General features: G+C 40.5%; 1 protein-coding gene and 1 long non-coding RNA gene across 2 annotated transcripts in view; one reads left to right on the top strand and one right to left on the bottom strand.

The window, feature by feature from the left end:
• LOC138979863 (uncharacterized) overlaps nt 1-20,864 on the bottom strand; it is a 474,427-nt gene that overhangs the window by 321,971 nt on the left and 131,592 nt on the right. The window lies entirely within an intron of this gene.
• Nucleotides 1-20,864, top strand: part of LOC138979861 (uncharacterized) — a 183,887-nt gene that overhangs the window by 162,313 nt on the left and 710 nt on the right. The window contains exons 3-4 of the mRNA XM_070352617.1: nt 15,685-15,835; nt 20,290-20,864. The exon at nt 20,290-20,864 is cut by the window's right edge and continues 710 nt beyond it. Coding sequence (XP_070208718.1) covers nt 15,685-15,835; nt 20,290-20,430 — 292 coding nt within the window. The 3' untranslated portion in view covers nt 20,431-20,864. The remainder of the gene's footprint in view (nt 1-15,684; nt 15,836-20,289) is intronic.

The raw sequence follows: 20,864 nt of genomic DNA on the forward strand, positions 1-20,864 counted from the left end.
CCCTCGTAAAATAAAGAATTGTCATTGTCATTGTCATTGTCTTTCATTCTCTCTCTCTCTCTCTCTCTCTCTCTCTCTCTCTCTCTCTCTCTCTCTCTCTCTCTCTCTCTCTCTCTCTCTCTCTCTCTCTCTCTCTCTCTCTCCATCCCTCCCTATTTCTCATGTCGTCCAAGGAAAAGTACCCTTGGAAATAAAAATGCATGTGAACATGTGCACACGCACCCTCTGTGTGTATGTCCATCTGCAGATGTCTGGCCGTTATTGTGTATATCTATCCGTCTATCTGCAGTCTGTAGTGGCTTTCTGCACCCGTTGACTCAATAGTACGGCCAGGAACAATTGAACACAAATGAGAAAAGTTTTCTTTGCCTTGCCCTTTGCTACTTGTCAGTGTGTCAAAGTATTTCATCGAGGGATTGCATTGATCGTTATAGTCTCTGATTGATCGTTCTTTCTGCGTCAGTACTTTCTCAAACGTAGCATAGAATTGAGTCAATTAATCTACATACTCCAATGATATATTTCTTGTGTTTCCTCCCTTATCGTGTGACCCCCAGCCTCCCCCCAGCCTCCCCCTCCCTTGCGGCATATATCGAGTGTCACGAGCTGCCTATTTCAGTCCCAACACCTGCCTGGGCTTTTGCCAACAGTAACACCAAGCTGCTTACTTTACTGTAGCTGAACGGCAGCTGAACGGTGCGCCAAACTTGATCGAAGCTGTAGAACGATGAAATACGACCAGTTTCCATCCATCAGTGCAAAATACACTGTTGCTAGGAGAGCTCTCTCTGTCTCTGTCTGTCTGTCTGTCTGTCTCTGTCTCTCTCTCTGTCTCTGTCTCTCTGTCTCTCTCTCTCTCTCTTTCAAACACACACACGCGCGCACGCACGCCCGCACACACACACGGACGAGACAAGCACGCACGTGCTTTTGGTTGGAACAGCGGAATGAAGTATTGTAGCTGCTGGCATTTGACGTATACCTCCAGCCAGCAATAGTGATTTCTCACCGTGGCAGCCTATCAGTCTCTGTCTGGCAGCGGTCTAGACGCCTCTTGACCAATCACCTATCGCTGATCACCAGGGCACGTAAACACGTGAAAGTGGAATGCAATCAAGGTGATCAGACTCAAATCAACGCGATCAGACAATACTGATTGCAAACACATGTGTCGACCAACTTAATGAGATCAAAGTCCTTTCAGACTTGTGAACAAACTCGTGTTTTAATCAAAATAACAATACAAAGGTGATACGTATCCTCACTCAAGCATATGCTGACATCCTAACGGTTCCCTGGCATGAAACTGCAAAGCTAAACTGGTTCCTGGTTCATGACAGAGTAGTTGGGAATCGGAGAAGGGAGAGGGGGGGTGGGGGTGGGGGGTAGTGGTACAGTCGGACCCAACAGAGAAAGAAAAGGTACACTGTTTGCAAATACAAAGACAGCTGTTCCTGTTTTGAAACTATGGCCATGACACCTGCATCAGTAGGAATAGCATAGCACGCGAAATACGCAAGGTAGCAAAACAAAACAATCTGTTCAGGGTAGATCATTGGTTTGACTTTGTTCTCGTATGTCAAAGTTGCAAAGTTTTGGCAATTGTGATTTTTTTGTCGATTTTTCATTCGGCTCTTCCGTTTTTGTCTGGTCGATTTTGAGGGTACCCTTACTTGAGCGGCGGTCACGTGATCCCTGTACAAGAAATATTTAATCCAAAAGATGATCCTAAAGGTTCAGTGAACGGCCGTAACTGGCATGTAAATTTTTAATGAAAGGACACGGGGATTAATGCTTTAATTTGGTTTTGAAATTTGTTGCAATAATGTTTTTTCTTCAAGTTTAGAAACATTGCTGGCATTAAAAAAGAATAACTGTCTCAACGCTGTTTATAAAGTTTTCGTTTTAAAAGTAATGATTGACAAACTTTTTTGGTCATTTTTCAGTTTTTGCTTTCATGTCATGGTGCTCAAATCATCCTGTTTTCTGTTTACTTTTTTCTTCTTATTTTATTAGTTTAATGTCAAATAGTTTTGTAACCGTTGAGCTTTAGCAATCGCTGTAATTTGGAAATGTCCGGCTGAAATAATATGAAGATACCTGAAATGAGACCGGCAGTCATTTTTATTTCCCCCTATTTCTAAAGGTGCTGCAATGAAAGAGGAGATTCTTTGGATGTATGTTCTTACCCCTTCCCGTGTGAATAGTTCAGTTCAACGTCTCCAGTCTTGCCAGTGTTTTCCATGGGATAAGACCACCCCTCCTCTTGGTCACGTGCTAAACATGAACAGCCTCGGTGATCTCTGTGCACGATGGCAATACTTTTTAGAATGATTTCATTAAAAAAATCCACTTCGTCACAGTAAGCAAACGGCGTTGATTTTGGGTACAGAGATAGTCTTATCCCATGTGAGGCACTGGGCCGCATCGAAGAACTATTGTGAACTATTTTCATGAGTGTGGCTGAAAAGAGCAGTGTCCAAGCTCAACTGTGTGGCCTGCGCCGTGCTGCGCTGCTACTCCGTCACGGCGGAGGGCTGACCGTGCACCCAAAAGCGGACTCAACCAAATGGGTATTTTTTGAAAGCTTGGGGCCTGCCGAACATAAAAATCGATGTTAACAAGAAATATTCAAGGGCGCACTTTCTCTTCTCAGTCAAAATTCAACTATACCCTGAAGAGTGATGCACGAGCATTTCAGCCGCTTGCCTCTGAAAAAAGAAGTTCTCAGCCAAATTACGAACTCAAACTGGTACGTTTTACATATAAATGTGTTAGTTGGTATCTTTTGATTATCACAAAACAATTTGCGACTGCTTTGGCCGAGGATGCTGTTGACAGTATCATTATTATGAACCCTACCCTAAATCCAGGAAAGACGTCGTCCAAAATGTAGGTAAGTTTTGATTAAAAATAAATTCACACAAGACTAGTATTGTTGTTTGGCTTCAATGGATATATTTTCGTCAAGTATGATGTCTTTACATAATATCTGTAAAATATGAATGGATTTGAACCATATACTTTGTCACTATGACCTTCCAATCTTCCTAACCCCCAGCCCAGTAAAGCGTGCGAGACGTTTCCTGAACAAATGTCGCTTTGTGGTGCGAGTTCAGTGTGACATGATTAGTTTCCAGAACCCCATTTCTGACTTTCAAAGTTTATCTACATACATTTAGCAATGCACGAGCAAAATATGACAACTTAATGGTGCCTTTTGGTTTAATGCTATGGTAAAAAATCCTAGTGATAGTGTTTACAGCTTGAAACAAAACATAACAGAGGGGAGTAGTCTTCCTCAATCTGGTTCAGAGCATAATGTATTTCTATTTTCAGAGGTAACATTATTTCTGATATGAGCTACAGCCAATATAATGATGCTGAATATTTGAAAAATGAACTTTGTGACTCATCTGAGTAGCAAGAGAGCCTTCGTCATCGTTAGCGTAAGGCTGGCTGTCTTCAAGGCAATTCCTAGATGAACAACTTAACACTGCGTTCGATTATTCGCCCGTTTCAGAGCTTTGAGACTTTACACGCGTCTAGGGCTACATGAACGCTTTACAATACATACAATATAGTTGACTCTCGCGTTATTTAAAGGTCACAACAAGGTCATCACCAGGCAAAAACGAGGGCAAACCGACGGAAAGTACCATTTTCTGCAACTGTTTGTTAGAAAAAGCTTTCAAATTCAATTATTTTGGGGGGATTAACGCATCTCTAGACATGACAATCATCCGATTATCAGACATCAATTGTGGAGGTCACGACAAGGTCATTACCAGGCAAAAACGAGGGAAAACCGAGGGAAAATACCATTTTCTGCAACTTGTGTGAAAGTAAAAGCTTTCAAACTCCATCTTCTTCTGGTATTGGGGCATCTCTAGGCATGACAATCATCTGATTAACAGTTCTCAATTTTCAAGGTCACAACCAGGTCATTACCCGATAGAACCGAGAGAAAACCGAGAAAAAATACCATTTTCCATAACTTTTTTGTAAGTAAGAGCTTATAAACTCCATCTTCTTCTGGGATTTGCGCTGATTTCTATGACCCTGAAGTCCGAGGAAAGTTTTCTTGACCCATGCCTACTTTGAAGGTCATGACAAGGTCAAGTTTACACGTTTTCTATTTGTGTTCGGCTATTTTCTAAGCTAAAGCTGTTGAGGCAGATTCATGACATCTTCCTTCGCCCACAGGGGCTCTAGGGGGGTGGGCGGGGCTGGATGTAATAGGGGTAGAAGAGAAGGGGAGAGAGAAGAAAAAGTCAATGTTAAGGTGTTCATCTACCGATAGCCTTGCGGTCTGCAAGCCTGACTCTGAGGATCACACCGGCTGTCCTGGCACTCAGACGAGTCATAAAGTTGATATATTTTCCGTCGTTTTACCCAGTAATGACCTTGTTGTGTGACCTTTAAATATTACGAGAGTCAACAATATTTGTTTCATGTCTTATAATGCCCTAGACGTGTGTAAAATCCCATCCTTGTCATGACCTTCAAACATTGCATGGGTCAAGAAAACTTTCCAAAGACTTCAGGGTCATTGAAATCAGCGCTAATCTTAGAAGAATATGGAGTTTATAAGCTCTTACTTACAAAAAGTTGCAGAAAATGGTATTTTCCCTCGGTTTTCCATCGGTTTTATCTGGTAATGACCTTGTTGTGACCTTGAAAATTGAGGACTGTTAATCAGATGATTGTCATGTCTAGAGATGCGCCAATACCAGAAGAAGATGGAGTTTGAAAGCATTTACTTACACACAAGTTGCAGAAAATGGTATTTTCCCTCGGTTTTCCCCGGTAATGACCTTGTCGTGACCTCCACAATTCATGACTGTTAATCAGATGATTGTCATGTCTAGAGATGCGCTAATCCCAGGAAACAATTGAATTTGAAAGTTCATTCTTACAAACAGTTGCAGAAAATGGTACTTTCCCTCGGTTTTTCTTCGGTTTTACCTGGTGATGACCTTGTTGTGTGACCTTTAAATATTACGAGAGTCAACAATATTTGCGTTGTCTCATAAATCCCAAGACGTGTGTAAAGTTGTAATTAAGCTTTAGCTTCGAAAATAGCTGACGTCCAGAAAGTATTTTATTTGACCGTAAAAGATATTCCCAAATAGAAAACGTGTAAATTTGACCTTGTCATGACCTTCAAAGTAGGCATGGGTCAAGAAAACTTTCCTCGGACTTCAGGGTCATTGAAATCAGCGCTAATCCCAGAAGAAGATTGAGTTTATAAGCTATTACTTACAAAAAAGTTATAGAAAATGGTATTTTCCCTCGGTTTTCTCTCGGTTCTATCTGGTAATGACCTTGTTGTGACCTTGAAAATTGAGGACTGTTAATCAGATGATTGTCATGCCTAGAGATGCGCCAATACCAGAAGAAGATGGAGTTTGAAAGCTTTTACTTACACACAAGTTGCAGAAAATGGTATTTTCCCTCGGGTTTCCCTCGTTTTTACCCGGTAATGACCTTGTCGTGACCTCCACAATTGATGTCTGATAATCGGATGATTGTCATGTCTAGAGATACGTTAATCCCGGGAAACAATTGAATTTGAAATCTTTTTCTTGCAAACAGTTGCAGAAAATGGTACTTTCCGTCGGTTTTCCCTCGTTTTTGCCTGGTAATGACCTTGTTGTGACCTTTAAATAACGCGAGAGTCAACTATATTTTACGTATTGTAAAGCGTACATGTAGCCCTAGACGCGTGTAAAGTCTCAAAGCTCTAGCTTAAGAAACGGGCGAATAATCGAACGCAGTGTTAAGTTGTTCATCTAGGAATTGCCTTGAAGACAGCCAGCCTTACGCTGACGATCACGAAGGCTCTCTTGCTACTCAGATGAGTCACAAAGTTCATTTTTCAAATATTCAGCATAATTATATTGGCTCTAGCTCTTATCAGAAATAATGCTACCTCTGAAAATAGAAATACATTATGCTCTGAACCAGATTGAGGAAGACTACTCCCCTCTGTTATGTTTTGTTTCAAGCTGTAAACACTATCACTAGGATTTTTTACCATAGCATTAAACCAAAAGGCACCATTAAGTTGTCATATTTTGCTCGTGCATTGCTAAATGTATGTAGATAAACTTTGAAAGTCAGAAATGGGGTTCTGGAAACTAATCATGTCACACTGAACTCGCACCACAAAGCGACATTTTTTTCAGGAAACGTCTCGCACGCTTTACTGGGCTGGGGGTTAGGAAGATTGGAAGGTCATAATGACATAGTATATGGTTCAAATCCATTCATATTTTACAGATATTATGTAAAGACATCATACTTGACGAAAATATATCCATTGAAGCCAAACAACAATACTAGTCTTGTGTGAATTTATTTTTAATCAAAACTTACCTACATTTTGGACGACGTCTTTCCTGGATTTAGGGTAGGGTTCATAATAATGATACTGTCACCAGCATCCTCGGCCAAAGCAGTCGCAAATTGTTTTGTGATAATCAAAAGATACCAACTAACACATTTATATGTAAAACGTACCAGTTTGAGTTCGTAATTTGGCTGAGAACTTCTTTTTTCAGAGGCAAGCTGTCTGAAATGCTCGTTCATCACTCTTCAGGGTATAGTTGAATTTTGACTGAGAAGAGAAAGTGCGCCCTTGAATATTTCTTGTTAACATCGATTTTTATGTGTGGCAGGTCCCAAGCTTTAAAAAAAATACCCATTTGGTTGAGTCCGCTTTTGGGTGCACGGTCAGCCCTCCGCCGTGACGGAGTATGCGGGCTCTCCGGGGACGCTTGTCTTTGGACCATCTGCCTCTAACAATCCCAGAGGGAGAGAGAAGGAAGGCAGAGGGGGTGGAGAGCGAGGGGAGAGAGAGTGTGTATGAGTGGGAGAGAGAGGAAGGGTATAGAGAGAGAGAGTGCGGTTGTGTGTGTATGAGAGAGAGAGTCTGTGTGGATGTGTGTGGGGGAGACACACACACGCACAGATTGGTATGAGTGATCCCCTGCAACATGCCTGATTACGTTCGTGCCTCGCCCCTCCGGCACTCGCCTCCTCACCATTCCAATTCACACAGCGCAAAACGAAACAAACAAAAGCAAGAAATGAGTGCAAAGGAGATGCAGAAAAAAAGACCTGAAAGACACAAGAACATAATGAGGCCATCTTGGACAAGGCGAACTGGGAAATAAATGAGAGTGATTCATTTACCCCAGGCGTCGTTGTTATGAGCTTGGTTTAATGTGCACCTATTCTTGTTTGGATTTTGCTGCACCACACTTCTGTGTCCCCTTCTTGTAATGATTCACTGCTTTACACTCTTGACAGAACAAAGTTATTGCACTTCACAGTTCCCTTAGAGAGTGGGATCAAAGTGGCAGCGTGGCAAGAACCCCCCCCCCCCCCCTTAATCACCTCCCGCCATCACCCCACCCATCACCTCTAGCTTTTAAACCTCACCTCCCACCGTACCCCACACCACTCCCCTCACCCCCCCCCCCTTAATCACCTCCCGCCATCACCCCACCCATCACCTCTAGCTCTTAAACCTCACCTCTCACCCCCCTCCACCGCCTCCCTGACACTCATTGTTTCGGAGTCTTCAAACTCAGAACAGGTGCGGACAAAACATTGTTAAAGTTTAAAGTTTATTCACGACAAGAACTGAGACAATTGTAATGTTCCGGGTTGAGGGGAGACAAACTCATTAAGCATACAGCACGTGACTAACAAACAGTTCCTAACCACGAACAGAAGCCAGAGAAGTAGGCGAGGGGAGGGGAAGTAGACATCCTGTTTGAAATTTCATGTTCTTTAAAGTCCCGTTTGTTCCTGTGCACATCACAGGGCTGTCTGGCTTGTGTGTAATTCATACTCTGCCACGTAGGAAACAGTGTGGTGTTGAGTAGCATTGATTTTGCCTTCGTTTTCCTGTCGCTTGCTTGTCCAAGGGAAATTGTGTGGGATCTCGATGCATGGCCCCCTTGATGTGTTTGGGAAGTGATTTTTGCGGTCTTCTTTTGTTGTATTTTATTTTGGATGGAGGGGGGGGGGGGGGTTGGTGGAGGAGGAGGGAGTGGGGGTGGTGGAGGAGGAGGGGATGGCCTTTGAGGCGTGCCTAAAAAATAGTGTTTGCAGTAAAGAGTGTTTGTTGGATTTATATGCCTTCGCAACATCTTTGAAAATGAATTGTTGTCATATTGAGAGAAAAAAATGATTTAGCGCTGAAGACTTTTGTTTCTTGTAGTTTGTTTGATTTCCTAGCCTTTGTGATTTGTTTGCTGAAAGGCTTTCCTTGTTGTTCGTTGGATTTATGGGTCTCCTTGGCGTGTTTGAAAAGTATTTATGGCAATGAAGACTCTTTCTTGTTGTTTATTGGATTTGTTTTTGGCCTTCTTGACATTTTTTAACAGTATTGTTTACAGTAAAGAATGTTTCTTATTGTTATTTGATAAATTCTCTTCCAAAGCTAAACGTGTTTCTTGTGTTTTGTATTTCTCTTCAATACGCTGTGAATGGGATAGGGTTTGCCCAGCAGCACGTTTCGCGTTCTGTACGGCTTTCTTTCAACGAATTCTCTTTTATTTGTTTGTTGTTTTTTTGTTTGAAAATGCTGCGTGTGTTGGCCCGGCAGCACGTTTTGAGTTGTGTAGGGCTTTGTTTCCGCTATAGCTTGGGTGAAGTGGCCTTGCCTGTCCCTCTTGTCCTTGCCCTGCTTCTTTTCATTTCGTCATTATTTTCTGTCTATTTTCTTCTTTTTTTTTCCGCTAAATATTCGAGATTTTAACTTTTTTTTATTTTTTTTTATTGATTTGTGTGTGTGTGTGTGTGTGTGTGTGTGTGTGTGTGTGTGTGTGTGTGTGTGTGTGTGTGTGTTACTTAATTCTTTGGGGATTATTTTGTTTTAGTAAATTCGGGCTGCTATCCAGTTTGTCTTTCTCTTTTTATTCCTGTGCTCGTCTTGGTATCCATTTCACGTTATAGGTTGTGTCATAACCCTGCTACTGTTGTCAATTCACCCGGAACATTCTTTGGCAGGCTACTCGCCGTCTGTACCTTAGCTGAGTTTAACCAAAATGGGATACTGTTTGTGATAACGAAGCTGTGCTTTTGAGTGAAAATCTGCATCGTACTGGTTGTTCAACTTCGTCTTAAAGTCAAATCCTAAACGTGTTAATATGGGTATGACTTTTAATCTAGAATAAATTACATGTAACGGTGAGTTCAAAGGAGCTGAGCTGGTCTCAATGGGAGCTCGTAAAATCCCTAATTATGTTCCTATTTGGGTGAACTAATGACCTGGTTTCATGAGCTATTCTCTGATGCTTCTGGTAGCTCCAGTGAGCATCCTGTCAGATGACTTTTTAGGTTAACCTTCCTTGATTGAGCCCCAAGTAAACTTCCCGAAGTCTCTTTACCAAAGATGTTGTGCTAAAGTTTAGTGCAGCGAGCTTCGTGACGTAGACTTTGCCACATTGACTTCGTCCAATTAATATCAGGATTTATCACACACACCGGTACTAACATCAAGAAAAAAAAGAAGAAAACAAAGAAAAAATTATGTTTTAAAGAATTAAAAGAACTTTTTTTTTAAATGGAAATTTAAACAAAAATTATTGCAAAAAATTAAAATAAAATAAAAGAGAGAGCGAGAAAGAAGTGCAGAAGAAAAAAGTGAAAGCTGCATGCTCGGATGAAAAATAAACAAACAAAATGTACGGACCATGCGGTGTTTCGAACCCGGCACCTACGCCTTCCCACATGAGCGCCCTAAACGATTCAGCTATCGTGAGTTCGTCGAAATCTAGTCTCTCTTAGAGTATATAAAAATCCCTCCACGCATTCAGACTGCCGCGGGACGATGTTTCAACCCCAGACGTGCGCGATAACTTACACGTTCACTTTAAGTTGAAAACGTCTTTGACAACAACTGAAACGAATTAAAAAATAATTATGTTATCTGACTAGTGTACACGCCCATGCTTTGTAAAAAGCTTCCATGCTTCGTGTATAAAGGTTTTAGGTCTCACTTAGCACATTTCTTCGACATCAAGTGTTAGGTTGAAACGCGCGTCGTCATGCGAAATCTTTAATCAGCCGCTTTACAGGCAAAAAAAAATTCTTAGCCGGGTGCCAAAGGCGTGTAAAGCTAGTATCTTCCGCTAGGAACGTAACGTTTTGCACATACCCTTGGCCCCACAATTCCAAGCTACTCACCAAATTTGAGCTCAATTGACCCCAGAGTACCAGAGATACAGTCTAAACTCTTCAAGATACAAACAAACAAACAACCAGAGCGAATCCTAAATAGCCTATTTATGCTTTGCATAAAGGCGGCTATAATGCCCGAGGCACACAAAGCCTTTGTAAACGGTAACTGTGGTTACCAACCAACCACACATAATACCAGCCCCTTAAACAACTCTCGCTTGTCGATGGCGTGGTTTCTGCCGCACCTGAGACTGACTTTTATGTTTCTGTCATCAGAGTTTATAGGATATTGAACTGCATTGCTCTGCTATAGCTGTTTATATTGTCTGGTTTGACGTTGCTTCTTGTCGTACTTTACGTATGATTGCAGGATGAAAATAGTGTCATCCTTTGGAGCCATTGATTATTCACACACGCAAAACTGACCTGAGGGTTTATTCACTTATCTACGTAGAAGACGAACAGTTAACGTACAATTCCATTCTGTGTCGTATTGATAGTGTGAACGTCTTGTTAGAGCTATTCTCTCTCTCTCTCTCTCTCTCTCTCTCTCTCTCTCTCTCTCTCTCTCTCTCTCTCTCTCTCTCTCTCTCTCTCTCTTCTCTCTCTCTCTCTCTCTCTCTCTCTCTCTCTCTCTCTCTCTCTCTCTCTCTCTCTGTTTTGTATCCGCGTTTGTTTTCATTTCTGTTTGCTTGTCTGTGTGAGACAAACACTATACAGTGCAGATACTCTGAGGGTGTTATTCCGGGACGTCACCCCGGATATAAAATGTTGAACTAAATTTAACAAAGATCGAGATTTGAAGCAACAAGTGAAACTACGTGAGCTTTTTAGAACCTTGATTATTTGACTTTGGACCTAAATGTAAATAGTTCCAAAGACAGAGACCGCCAAATGAACTGAGAGAATTCGTTTTCAGTGTAACAGGCGTGTGAACCTTGATATTTCTACTGTAGAGAACTACATGTAAACCATCTCCATGCTAATCACTTTTAGTTTTAGTACTTTTACCCTGCATCTGCAATTCTAAGCGCGTTACACGATAGTTCGTCTGCTGTTAAAATCTGCATAAAAATGCCATGCACACATTAAACCCGCAAGGGTGTCTAGGACAAGTTCAAGTTCAAGTTCAAGTTTTATTATTCCATAACCCATGGCGGCATTTTGAACAATAAATACAATCAATACAATCATGATATATGCTAATATAGTAAATAAAAAATTTTAAAAAAAATAAAAAATATGAAAAACTGTTACAAATTCTATTAATAAAGTCCAAAATATTCTTCAGCAATTTCTTTTTCTTAGTAGCAAACAACTTTTTAAATGTAAGTGCATTCGGTTTTTTCCAATAGTAAGGTGGTAACAACTCAGCTCTTTCTTCTTTGAAAAAATCACAGACAAATAAATAATGGAATTCATCACCTATGTCTTGTGATACACATTTGGTGCAAGTTCTTTCTGACCCCGGGATGTTAAGATAACGTTCTTTCTATACAGGCAAATTGTTGTTTAATGTTCTAAACTTCATCATTGAAACACATTGCTGATATGGCAGGTGTGTGACAGCCTTCACATGCAAAAATATCTTTAAACATTCGATAATTCCAAAACATATTTTTTGTTCCAATTTCTGCAAACCATTTATGGATATACTGGTCATACAAGCTTCTTTTTACTTTCTTTTTAAACCATGCGCTTGAGTATTGAACATTTTCTTGAAAAGTCCAAAGGCTTTCTTTCTTTATTTGGTGTTTAACGTCGTTTTCAACCGTTCAAGGTTATATCGCGACGGGGAAAGGGGGGAGATGGGATAGAACCACTTGTTAATTGTTTCTTGTTCACAAAAGCACTAATAAAAAAAATTGCTCCAGGGGCTTGCAACGTAGTACAATATATGACCTTACTGGGAGAATGCAAGTTTCCAGTACAAAGGACTTAACATTTCTTACATACTGCTTGACTAAAATCTGTACAAACATTGACTATATTTATTCTATACAAGAAACACTTAACAAGGGTAAAAGGAGAAACAGAATCCGTTAGTCGCCTCTTACGACATGCTGGGGAGCATCGGGTAAATTCTTCCCCCTAACCCGCGGGGGGTAGTCCAAAGGTTTTTTCAATAAAACATAAATAATTAGATTCAATCATCTTGTTGATATACAATTTATAAGTAAAGCAATACACAATACTTGAAAATTTATTTTTATGAATAGGACTAATCAGTTTATACCAATAGCAAAGCATTCTACATTTCATATTAACATCTAGTGGATATCTTCCAAGTTCACCAAATATCATAGCATTTGGAGTTGATTTTTTTTAGTTTGAAAACAATTTTATAAAAACGCAATTGAAGTTTAGTAGCAAGTTCACAGGAACCAAAACCCCATACTTCACATCCGTATAGTAAAATTGGAGCAATCATTTTATCGAACAGGTCAACTTGTATGTCCACAGGCAGTGACAATTGTCTACAAGTACATAAAAGAACAAACATTGCCCTTGAGGCACGATCATATAGATTCTTCTGTGCGACTGAAAATTTATTATTATAATTAATCTTAAGGCCCAAGTACATTACATCAAACACAACTTCGATTAAATTGCCATTATACGTAAACAATGGTTTATTTCTAATTTTACCAGCAGGTTGTTAATGGATTTTTTAGCGAGTGGTTATCGACAATTAGTGACCGGTAATTTTTAATGAGTTGGGGCATTCTGACCAATCGCAGGATCTGTTTCATTAAAACGCAAACTTGATTGAATTACAATGAAAGATATATAGAGAATACTACATGGCTTGCTGTGTCGTACCAGATTTACATGAGTTGTTTTTTTAAATATTGAACTGCGAGCGAAAGCGAGCTGTTCACTATTTGAAAAAGCAACGAGTGTAAATCTGGTACGAAACAGCAAGCCATGTAGTATTCTGTTTATCCTACATACTGTACTTACGTGTATTTTACTGAAAATGTCATGCAGTCGAGGCAGCTAAATTGAAGACGCTTGTTTTGGAACCTCGATCTCTCCCAAAGCCTCTTGCAATCTATTACGTCAAAGCAAAGAAACGTCACTCTGAAAGTGTGGCGTGACGTGTTAGTTTTAAAAATTCATTGAGGGTAATTAGCGAGCGCAATTTGTTTTTCTATTATGAAGTTTGTCTCGGTGACTTTGGCATCATGAGCAGTGCAAAAAACCAGGTCCCTGCCAGACTTGCTTGACATGACCTCATTTACATGATATACACACGTGTGATTTGAACGATTATTATCTCACGAGTGTCTCTCTCACGTATGTAGGATAAATGTGAAAGTGTGAGACCACAGCCGATCAAAAAATCCGTCTGCTATAAACAGCTTCGATTCGAAAGTTTTTGGGGTCGATTATCCTTACGCAAAACAACGTTTAAGGAATGCGTTATTGCAAAAACCTGTGACATGCATTTTCATGTTGGATAACTTGCTCGATAAGGCCTTCTATTAAAAGATCTTTCAAAAATAGTGTGAGAGCGATGTTTGCCGGACGTTGTAGCCACTCAGTGCGGACTTCTAGAGTCCGACTACTGTGACTGAAAACGAGGCCAAAATGAAAACTAGTATTTAACACTGTTAATTACTCATTTTCACGTGAAAATGGTAACCCTAGGTTTTGGCACTGGTAAGCCGTCATATAGCCTTTCCTGTGTTTACGTGGGTGCCCTCAGAAGAGAATGCTGGCAGCACGAACGAGGCATGGCCCTGGAAAAGTGTGTCAATATCAAAGGCTCAGTGTCATACTGTAACGATTCGGGGCACCATCTCAGATCTTACCAAGCGTCTGCATGGGATAAGGCTTAGACACATACCAAAATGCAACTGCCTCGTGCCGCCGCTTTATAACATGCATTGGACACTACAATTTTACATTTCACACATAAATAATAAAAAAAATTAACAAGAAATGTTGTTGAAGGAAGTAAGAGACATAGTATTTGTGCGTTTTGTTCTCAGAAATTGTGATTTATAATGTGAGTGAGTGCGTGCCATGCGTTGCTTTGAACTCCTTGTTTGTATTCTTGATTGACAGCTGGGTAATTGAACTAATAATAATAATAATGGAAACTTATAGAGCGCTTACCTAAAAGCTCCAAGCGCTTTACAATGACATTATTATACACATGTACAAAACCAAAATACAAGCATTAAGACACAAAAAGAACAGGAGTACACAAGCAAATTCATCGTTTAAATCCATGCAGTCACAAACAAACACACGCGTGCGCACGCACATACGCGTGCGCATACACACACACATGCTATCACCACACACGTGCACAGATAAACACAGACACACAGATACACATTCACACATGCACACGCACACACACACGCATACAGACAGGCACACACACATACATACAAACACACACACATACTCATACACTCACACATGAATACTAATATACCTACACAAATCTGCATACATGGCGTACACACAAAAATCGCAAATATAATCACAAAACCAAGCTCGTGCTTATGCACATCCATTTATCTAACTAGATAGACCGATATGTAGTTTGCACAAGGAAAAAAGAAAAAGTCGCAGCACACGATTTCCAGATCACTGGCTGCTGCAGGGGTCACCGGACAGTTTGAAAGTTACTGGTTAGTCTAGAAAATGCTGTGTGAACAGGTGCGTTTTCAAATTTGATCTAAAAGAAGAATAGGAAAAGAAGAACTACTCTGTTTCTTTTTGCCCGTCCTTTGTGTTGATTGTTGTTGTTTTTCCCACAGCGTCCACTTCATGTACAGTCTTGTGTTGTTGTTTTTCCCACAGCGTCCACTTCATGTACAGTCTTGTGTTGTTGTCTTTCCCACAGCGTCCACTTCATGTACAGTCTTGTGTTGTTGTTTTTCCCACAGCGTCCACTTCATGTAGTCTTGTGTTGTTGTCTTTCCCACAGCGTCCACTGCATGTACAGTCTTGTGTTGTTGTCTTTCCCACAGCGTCCACTGCATGTACAGTCTTGTGTTGTTGTCTTTCCCACAGCGTCCACTTCATGTAGTCTTGTGTTGTTGTTTTTCCCACAGCGTCCACTTCATGTAGTCTTGTGTTGTTGTTTTTCCCACAGCGTCCACTTCATGTAGTCTTGTGTTGTTGTTTTTCCCACAGCGTCCACTGCATGTAGTCTTGTGTTGTTGTTTTTCCCACAGCGTCCACTTCATGTAGTCTTGTGTTGTTGTTTTTCCCACAGCGTCCACTTCATGTAGTCTTGTGTTGTTGTTTTTCCCACAGCGTCCACTTCATGTAGTCTTGTGTTGTTGTTTTTCCCACAGCGTCCACTTCATGTAGGCTACAGTCTTGCCGAAGCAGTTTATTTTCTGTGAAAGTCGTGAAGTGTTCTTTTTTTAATTAAACCTCAAAATACGATGAGTGTGCATTGTGTCGTTTTCTTACACCACAAAACTAACATGTATGCACCGCTGTGTGTTTCAGGGTGGACGGGCTGCGGCTGGCGTACGGGTACTACCCGGGGTGGGGGGTGAACGAGAACTGCCAGGAGACCAAGGGCGCGCAAGAGCTGGCCCAGCTGTGCAAGCTGATGCTGCGTACCGAGGACAAGCACAAGGAGCTCTACGGCGCCATCGTGAGTCACCCACAAACCGCTCTAAAGCCCGTCCTTAATTCAGCCCCAAGGTGACGTCGCGAAGTCTTCTTACCGAAAACTCAGTGCTAAAGCTTCGTGCGGCCAGCTTCGCGAAGTATGCTTTGCGTAGTCGACTTCGCCCAGTCAAGGACAGTCTTTAATCATCTACGATACCATGCATTAATAGCCTGGCGGTGACCTAACGAGTTTTTTTGGTTTTTTACTGCTGATATGACGAAGTCACCGAAACAAACTTTGTCATCTAAATGATGTGTCAGTTGCTCGGGAGACATGCAGAAGAAGTAAAGGAATTCATGCGTGACGGCGCCATTAGTGACATTATGACGTCTTCTCCAACTTTGTTCCGCTTTCGGCGTCAGAGACTTCATTTTGGAAGAAAGGGCCAAGATGGGGGTTCTTGGTTTCGAGAGGTCGGGGTCGGTTCTCGTTAATCTAGAGGGTCCCAACCCCGCCCCAATTAAAAAAAACCAAAAAGCTACACAACAGCTACTAAGTTCGGCTAGGTTTAAGAAACAAAGAGGCGCAACAAGAGTAGATTAGTTACGCATAAGTGGCACCTGAGAGACAAACACGCATTGCAATAAACAAGCTACATATATGGGTGCGTCTCAGAAACTGATCCTTTTGTGTGTGCCATAATCAAATTAGCCCACAATTGAAACATACTGAATTTTAAATCATGATATTGGTATGTTTGAGAAGTAAAATGAATAAAGAAATAGTACAAACAAAACTGAGTATTTTGCATGATTATTATGAAGGTTGTTTTGCGAAAGAAATGATTAAATGCGTGAAAAATGAAGGTCTGATCTGTGACATGAACCATCAACTAGTTTTGTACCTCACTACAAGAATCGTTTAGAATGTCCAAGGACTGCTATTTTTGTTATGTGTGTTTGGTTTAAGTGTACTTGACAGTTGAAATGTTATTTTGTCCACAGAATTGTTTTTTTAAACGAAATTAATCGCTTGAAAGTTTGCCATCACTGTCGTAACATATGTTTCCGCACGCGTGCAACAGCAACAAGTCCTAAATTTGAACTTTAAAATTTGCATATTCATTTTCAACACGATCTTGACATGAAAGGGCATAGAAAATCGCTAAGCTAAATGTTATTTAAGTATTATTTTCTCAAAATTGCATCTGCAAACTAAGTTGAAAGTTGCGCAATATGACATGCTTCTTCAAAATTCCGTTACGATGGTGAACGGTTTTGCAAATAATGTTCAGAGTTTTGAAGAAAGATTAGAACTATTTTGCGCGTAGTGACTTAGAGGTGCGGGTGACTACGCATGCGCAGTTACAGAGAGAAATAGTTCAGCTTCCAGCAGCGAAGAAAGATTTCGAGAATGTTTCCGAAGTCTGTGATTTTGTTACGACAGTGATCAACACCCAAGGTTCTTAAGAAAAGGTGAGTTTTTGCTGCTATGATATTCTATGAAGTGAAAAATTAGGCTACACATTTGTTAATAATAGTTTTTCTTTCGATTTCACGTAGTCAAAACTTGACTAAATGTTTTAACATAGAGGGGGAATCGAAACGAGGGTCGTGGTGTATGTGTGTGTGTGTGTCTGTTTGTCTGTGCGTGTGTGTGTGTAGAGCGATTCAGACTAAACTACTTGACCAATCTTTATGAAATTTGACATGAGAGTTCCTGGGTATGATATCCCCGGACGTTTTTTTCTTTTTTTCGACAAATACTTTTGATGACGTCATATCCGGCTTTTTGTAAAAGTTGAGGCGGCACTGTCACACCCTCATTTTTCAATTAAATTGATTGAAATTTGTGTAAAGCAATCTTCGACGAAGGCCGGACTTCGGTATTGCATTTCAGCTTGGTGGCTTAAAAATTAATTAATGACTTTGGCCATTAAAAATCTGAAAATTGTAATAATTTTTTTTTTTATATATAAAACGATCCACATTTACGTTCATCTTATTTTACATCATTTCCTGATTCCAAAAACATATAAATATGTTATATTTGGATTAAAAACAAGCTCTGAAAATTAAAAATATAAAAAATTATGATCAAAATTAAATTTCCGAAATCCATTTAAAGGAACGGTAAGTGTCAATGTTTTCTTTAATTGTAAAAGTTGTATGTTCAATGGAATGGTAAGTCTGAACAAAATAATTACTTTATTTTGTTTTTAGCCAGTGAATGTGGATGCATCAAAATCTTGATAGACATTAAACAAATTCATGTTAGTGAAACTAGTACACATATTGCATCAATCTTTAGTTGAAATCGCAGGTACTTGCATGTTTCAGGTGCAAGAGATTCGACCTGATGAACTGGTGGTAACGTTCCTTCGAAGGAAACCGGAGGGGAACTACTATTGCTTTCCAGGGATCGATGATATTTCCTTAGTCCCTACATCTGATGCAACCATGATTCGTGACCCCACCTTCAATGCCAGGGGGCATTATTTCTTTTAAAATAAATTAATTAACTGCAAGTGGCAACTGTTCTATATGTAACCAATGCCTTTGGTTTATTGTCTCAACAATTGAATGAACCACTTTTGAACATTTGCATTCTTCATGGTTGTTCGTTTCCGAGTTACGTGGGTGATGAACTTTTCATTAATGTTTCTCTTTTTTGGGGCCAAGTTTGCTTGATTTTGTCCAGCTTTTTTTCTTTCTGTTCCTGTTTTAGTGTTTGGCATTTTACCTAAGAAGAATCTGGTTGCAAAATCAGCTTCATTTAGTAAAGTTTGTGGGAAAAAGCATAACCGTTTCTTTGTTACAAAAGTGATGTTTCCATGTTACATCGGTGACCATTTTGCATTCTTTTGGGATAACTTTCTAACATTTTGTCTTAGAGCAACAAATCTTTGTATATATGCTATTGTGAAGGTTAAATGTCAATAAGACTGAATGAATGCCATGTATCAACATGTTCTGATCAGGATATCATTAATTAATTTTCATTTTTGTATTGAAATTTTGACGAATGCATGGAACTTTGAAAAAAACATTATTTTGTTGTTTGCATGTAGTCATTTCATATTGAACTCTATAATGGCTTGTGATTCAACAATAATAACTGAATAAAAGTCGTTTTCAGCCTTATAAATGCAGTTTTGTTGTCTTTTATTGTTTCCATGTTACACGGGTGATTTTGCACACATGGTCCAAATAATGCTCAATACATGGCAAACTAAAGGCAATGTTATATTTTTTCTTGTTTAAACTGAAAAGGAACACCCTGAGAAGTGTGTAAATAGTGTTATCAAAGTTTTCTGGGAAGATTTTACTTTTGGTGATAATGTCACAAACAGAGGACGAGATTCTAAGACGCACCCATATATAAGAGTAGTTACTCTCTGGGTGAGGGCTGGTTGAAAAGAAGCTCGTTTATATTGCTTATGCCACAACCCTCGTAAAATAGCAATTGATTTGATCTCTCTCTTTCTTTTCTCTCTCTAACCCTCTCTAGCCCCCCCCCCCCTCTCTCTCTTCTCTCTCTCTCTCTCTCTCTCTCTCTCTCTCTCTCTCTCTCTCTATCTCTCTCTCTCTCTCTCACACACACACACACAGGAACACAACACGTGATTGTGATGTATTAAGCTGCTTACGTAGAGTTTTATATATCTCCATTGCGTGTTGCATGGACATTACTTTTTTCTGTCTTCATTATTTGCCTTCCAGTCGCTCGTGCTTGAAAGCATTTGATTCATCTTAAGCCTGCATGACTGCCAATTTGTGATATCACTTTTTGTTCAGGGTCGAGAGAGGGGTTTAGCATTTGATAGACAGCATAATGTAGCTTTCTTCCTTCATCCTCGTTTTACATTTAGTCAAGTTTTGATTTTCATTTGCAGACTTTGTCATTAAATGTGTTGATGTTGGTCGCCCAAAAAGGAATGTCCATAATAAAGCAAGTTTGCCTGAGAGGAGGAATAACTTTTTTGATATCATTTCTTTTAGCAAGTAAAGTTTTGTTCGAGATTCCGGGGAATATGAGCATGAATGCTCATGTTTAGTCATGATCAAGTCAGTTACTCTCAATGACAGTTCAGTTTCGGGAAAAAATGAATAAACGCCTCGTAATGACGTCCTGTGTGACATCAGCGACCTGGACGCTACACGGAGGCAGACCGGTTGATGATGACGTGGTGAATGTATGTTCGTGTTCATTAATTTTCAGTTCAGTGAATCTCTAAACTCGCTAAGACCGTTCAGATTTAGTAGACAAAAAGAAAACATAGACTAACTCCTCATGGTGACGTCATTGGTAACATCAGCGATCAGAACATGACGATGATGACGTGTTGTATGTATATATCTTCGTGTTCAGGTCAGTGACCCTCTAAGACTGTTCAGTTTAGAAAAGAAAACAAACAGAAATTCTCAGGATGACGTCACTGGTGACATCGCATGACGTAGATGATGACGCGGTGTGTGTGTATGACGTGTGTGCAGGTGAACAATGCCACGTGCCGCTACACGGAGGCCGAGAGGCTGATGTTCACGAAGAAGAGCAAGCGACGCCACGTGTGGAAGCTGATGCCGAGTGGCGGCAACGGCTGGCTCAGCAGTCTGTCCTGCATGGTCAGGTCGTGAGGATACTCCGAGACACTGGTCAACACCGCTGGGAGGGGGTGGGCGGTGGGGGTTGTGGTGGTGGGAGTGTTGCAACAAGGAGGGTGTGGGGAGAGGGTAGGGGAAAGGGATTGAAAGAGGGGAAGGTGGAAATAAAATGAGCATTTTCTGTATTTTCTTTTCTCTGCCCGGCGTTGCTTGGTCGTGGCAAAAGTGCATCATAGTAACTTCAACAACAAAAACTGCGGTGGGACGTTTGACAACTGAAGAAAAAGACTGCAACATGAACTGAAAGTTGTTTATCCAGCTAAACAGTGGTAGAGAGGCGAACTCCACGCCTGGTGGGCTGTTTTCAGGTGACGCACAACCGGCTTTGGTGTCAGTCAACACTGCCGCACAGAAGGCAGAGGACTCGGCACGTGCTGCTTGCGTCCTGCAAGACAGCCACTGTCACA

The sequence above is a fragment of the Littorina saxatilis genome, linkage group LG11 (genome assembly GCF_037325665.1).
Source record: "Littorina saxatilis isolate snail1 linkage group LG11, US_GU_Lsax_2.0, whole genome shotgun sequence".
NCBI classification, from domain to species: Eukaryota; Metazoa; Mollusca; class Gastropoda; order Littorinimorpha; family Littorinidae; genus Littorina; species Littorina saxatilis.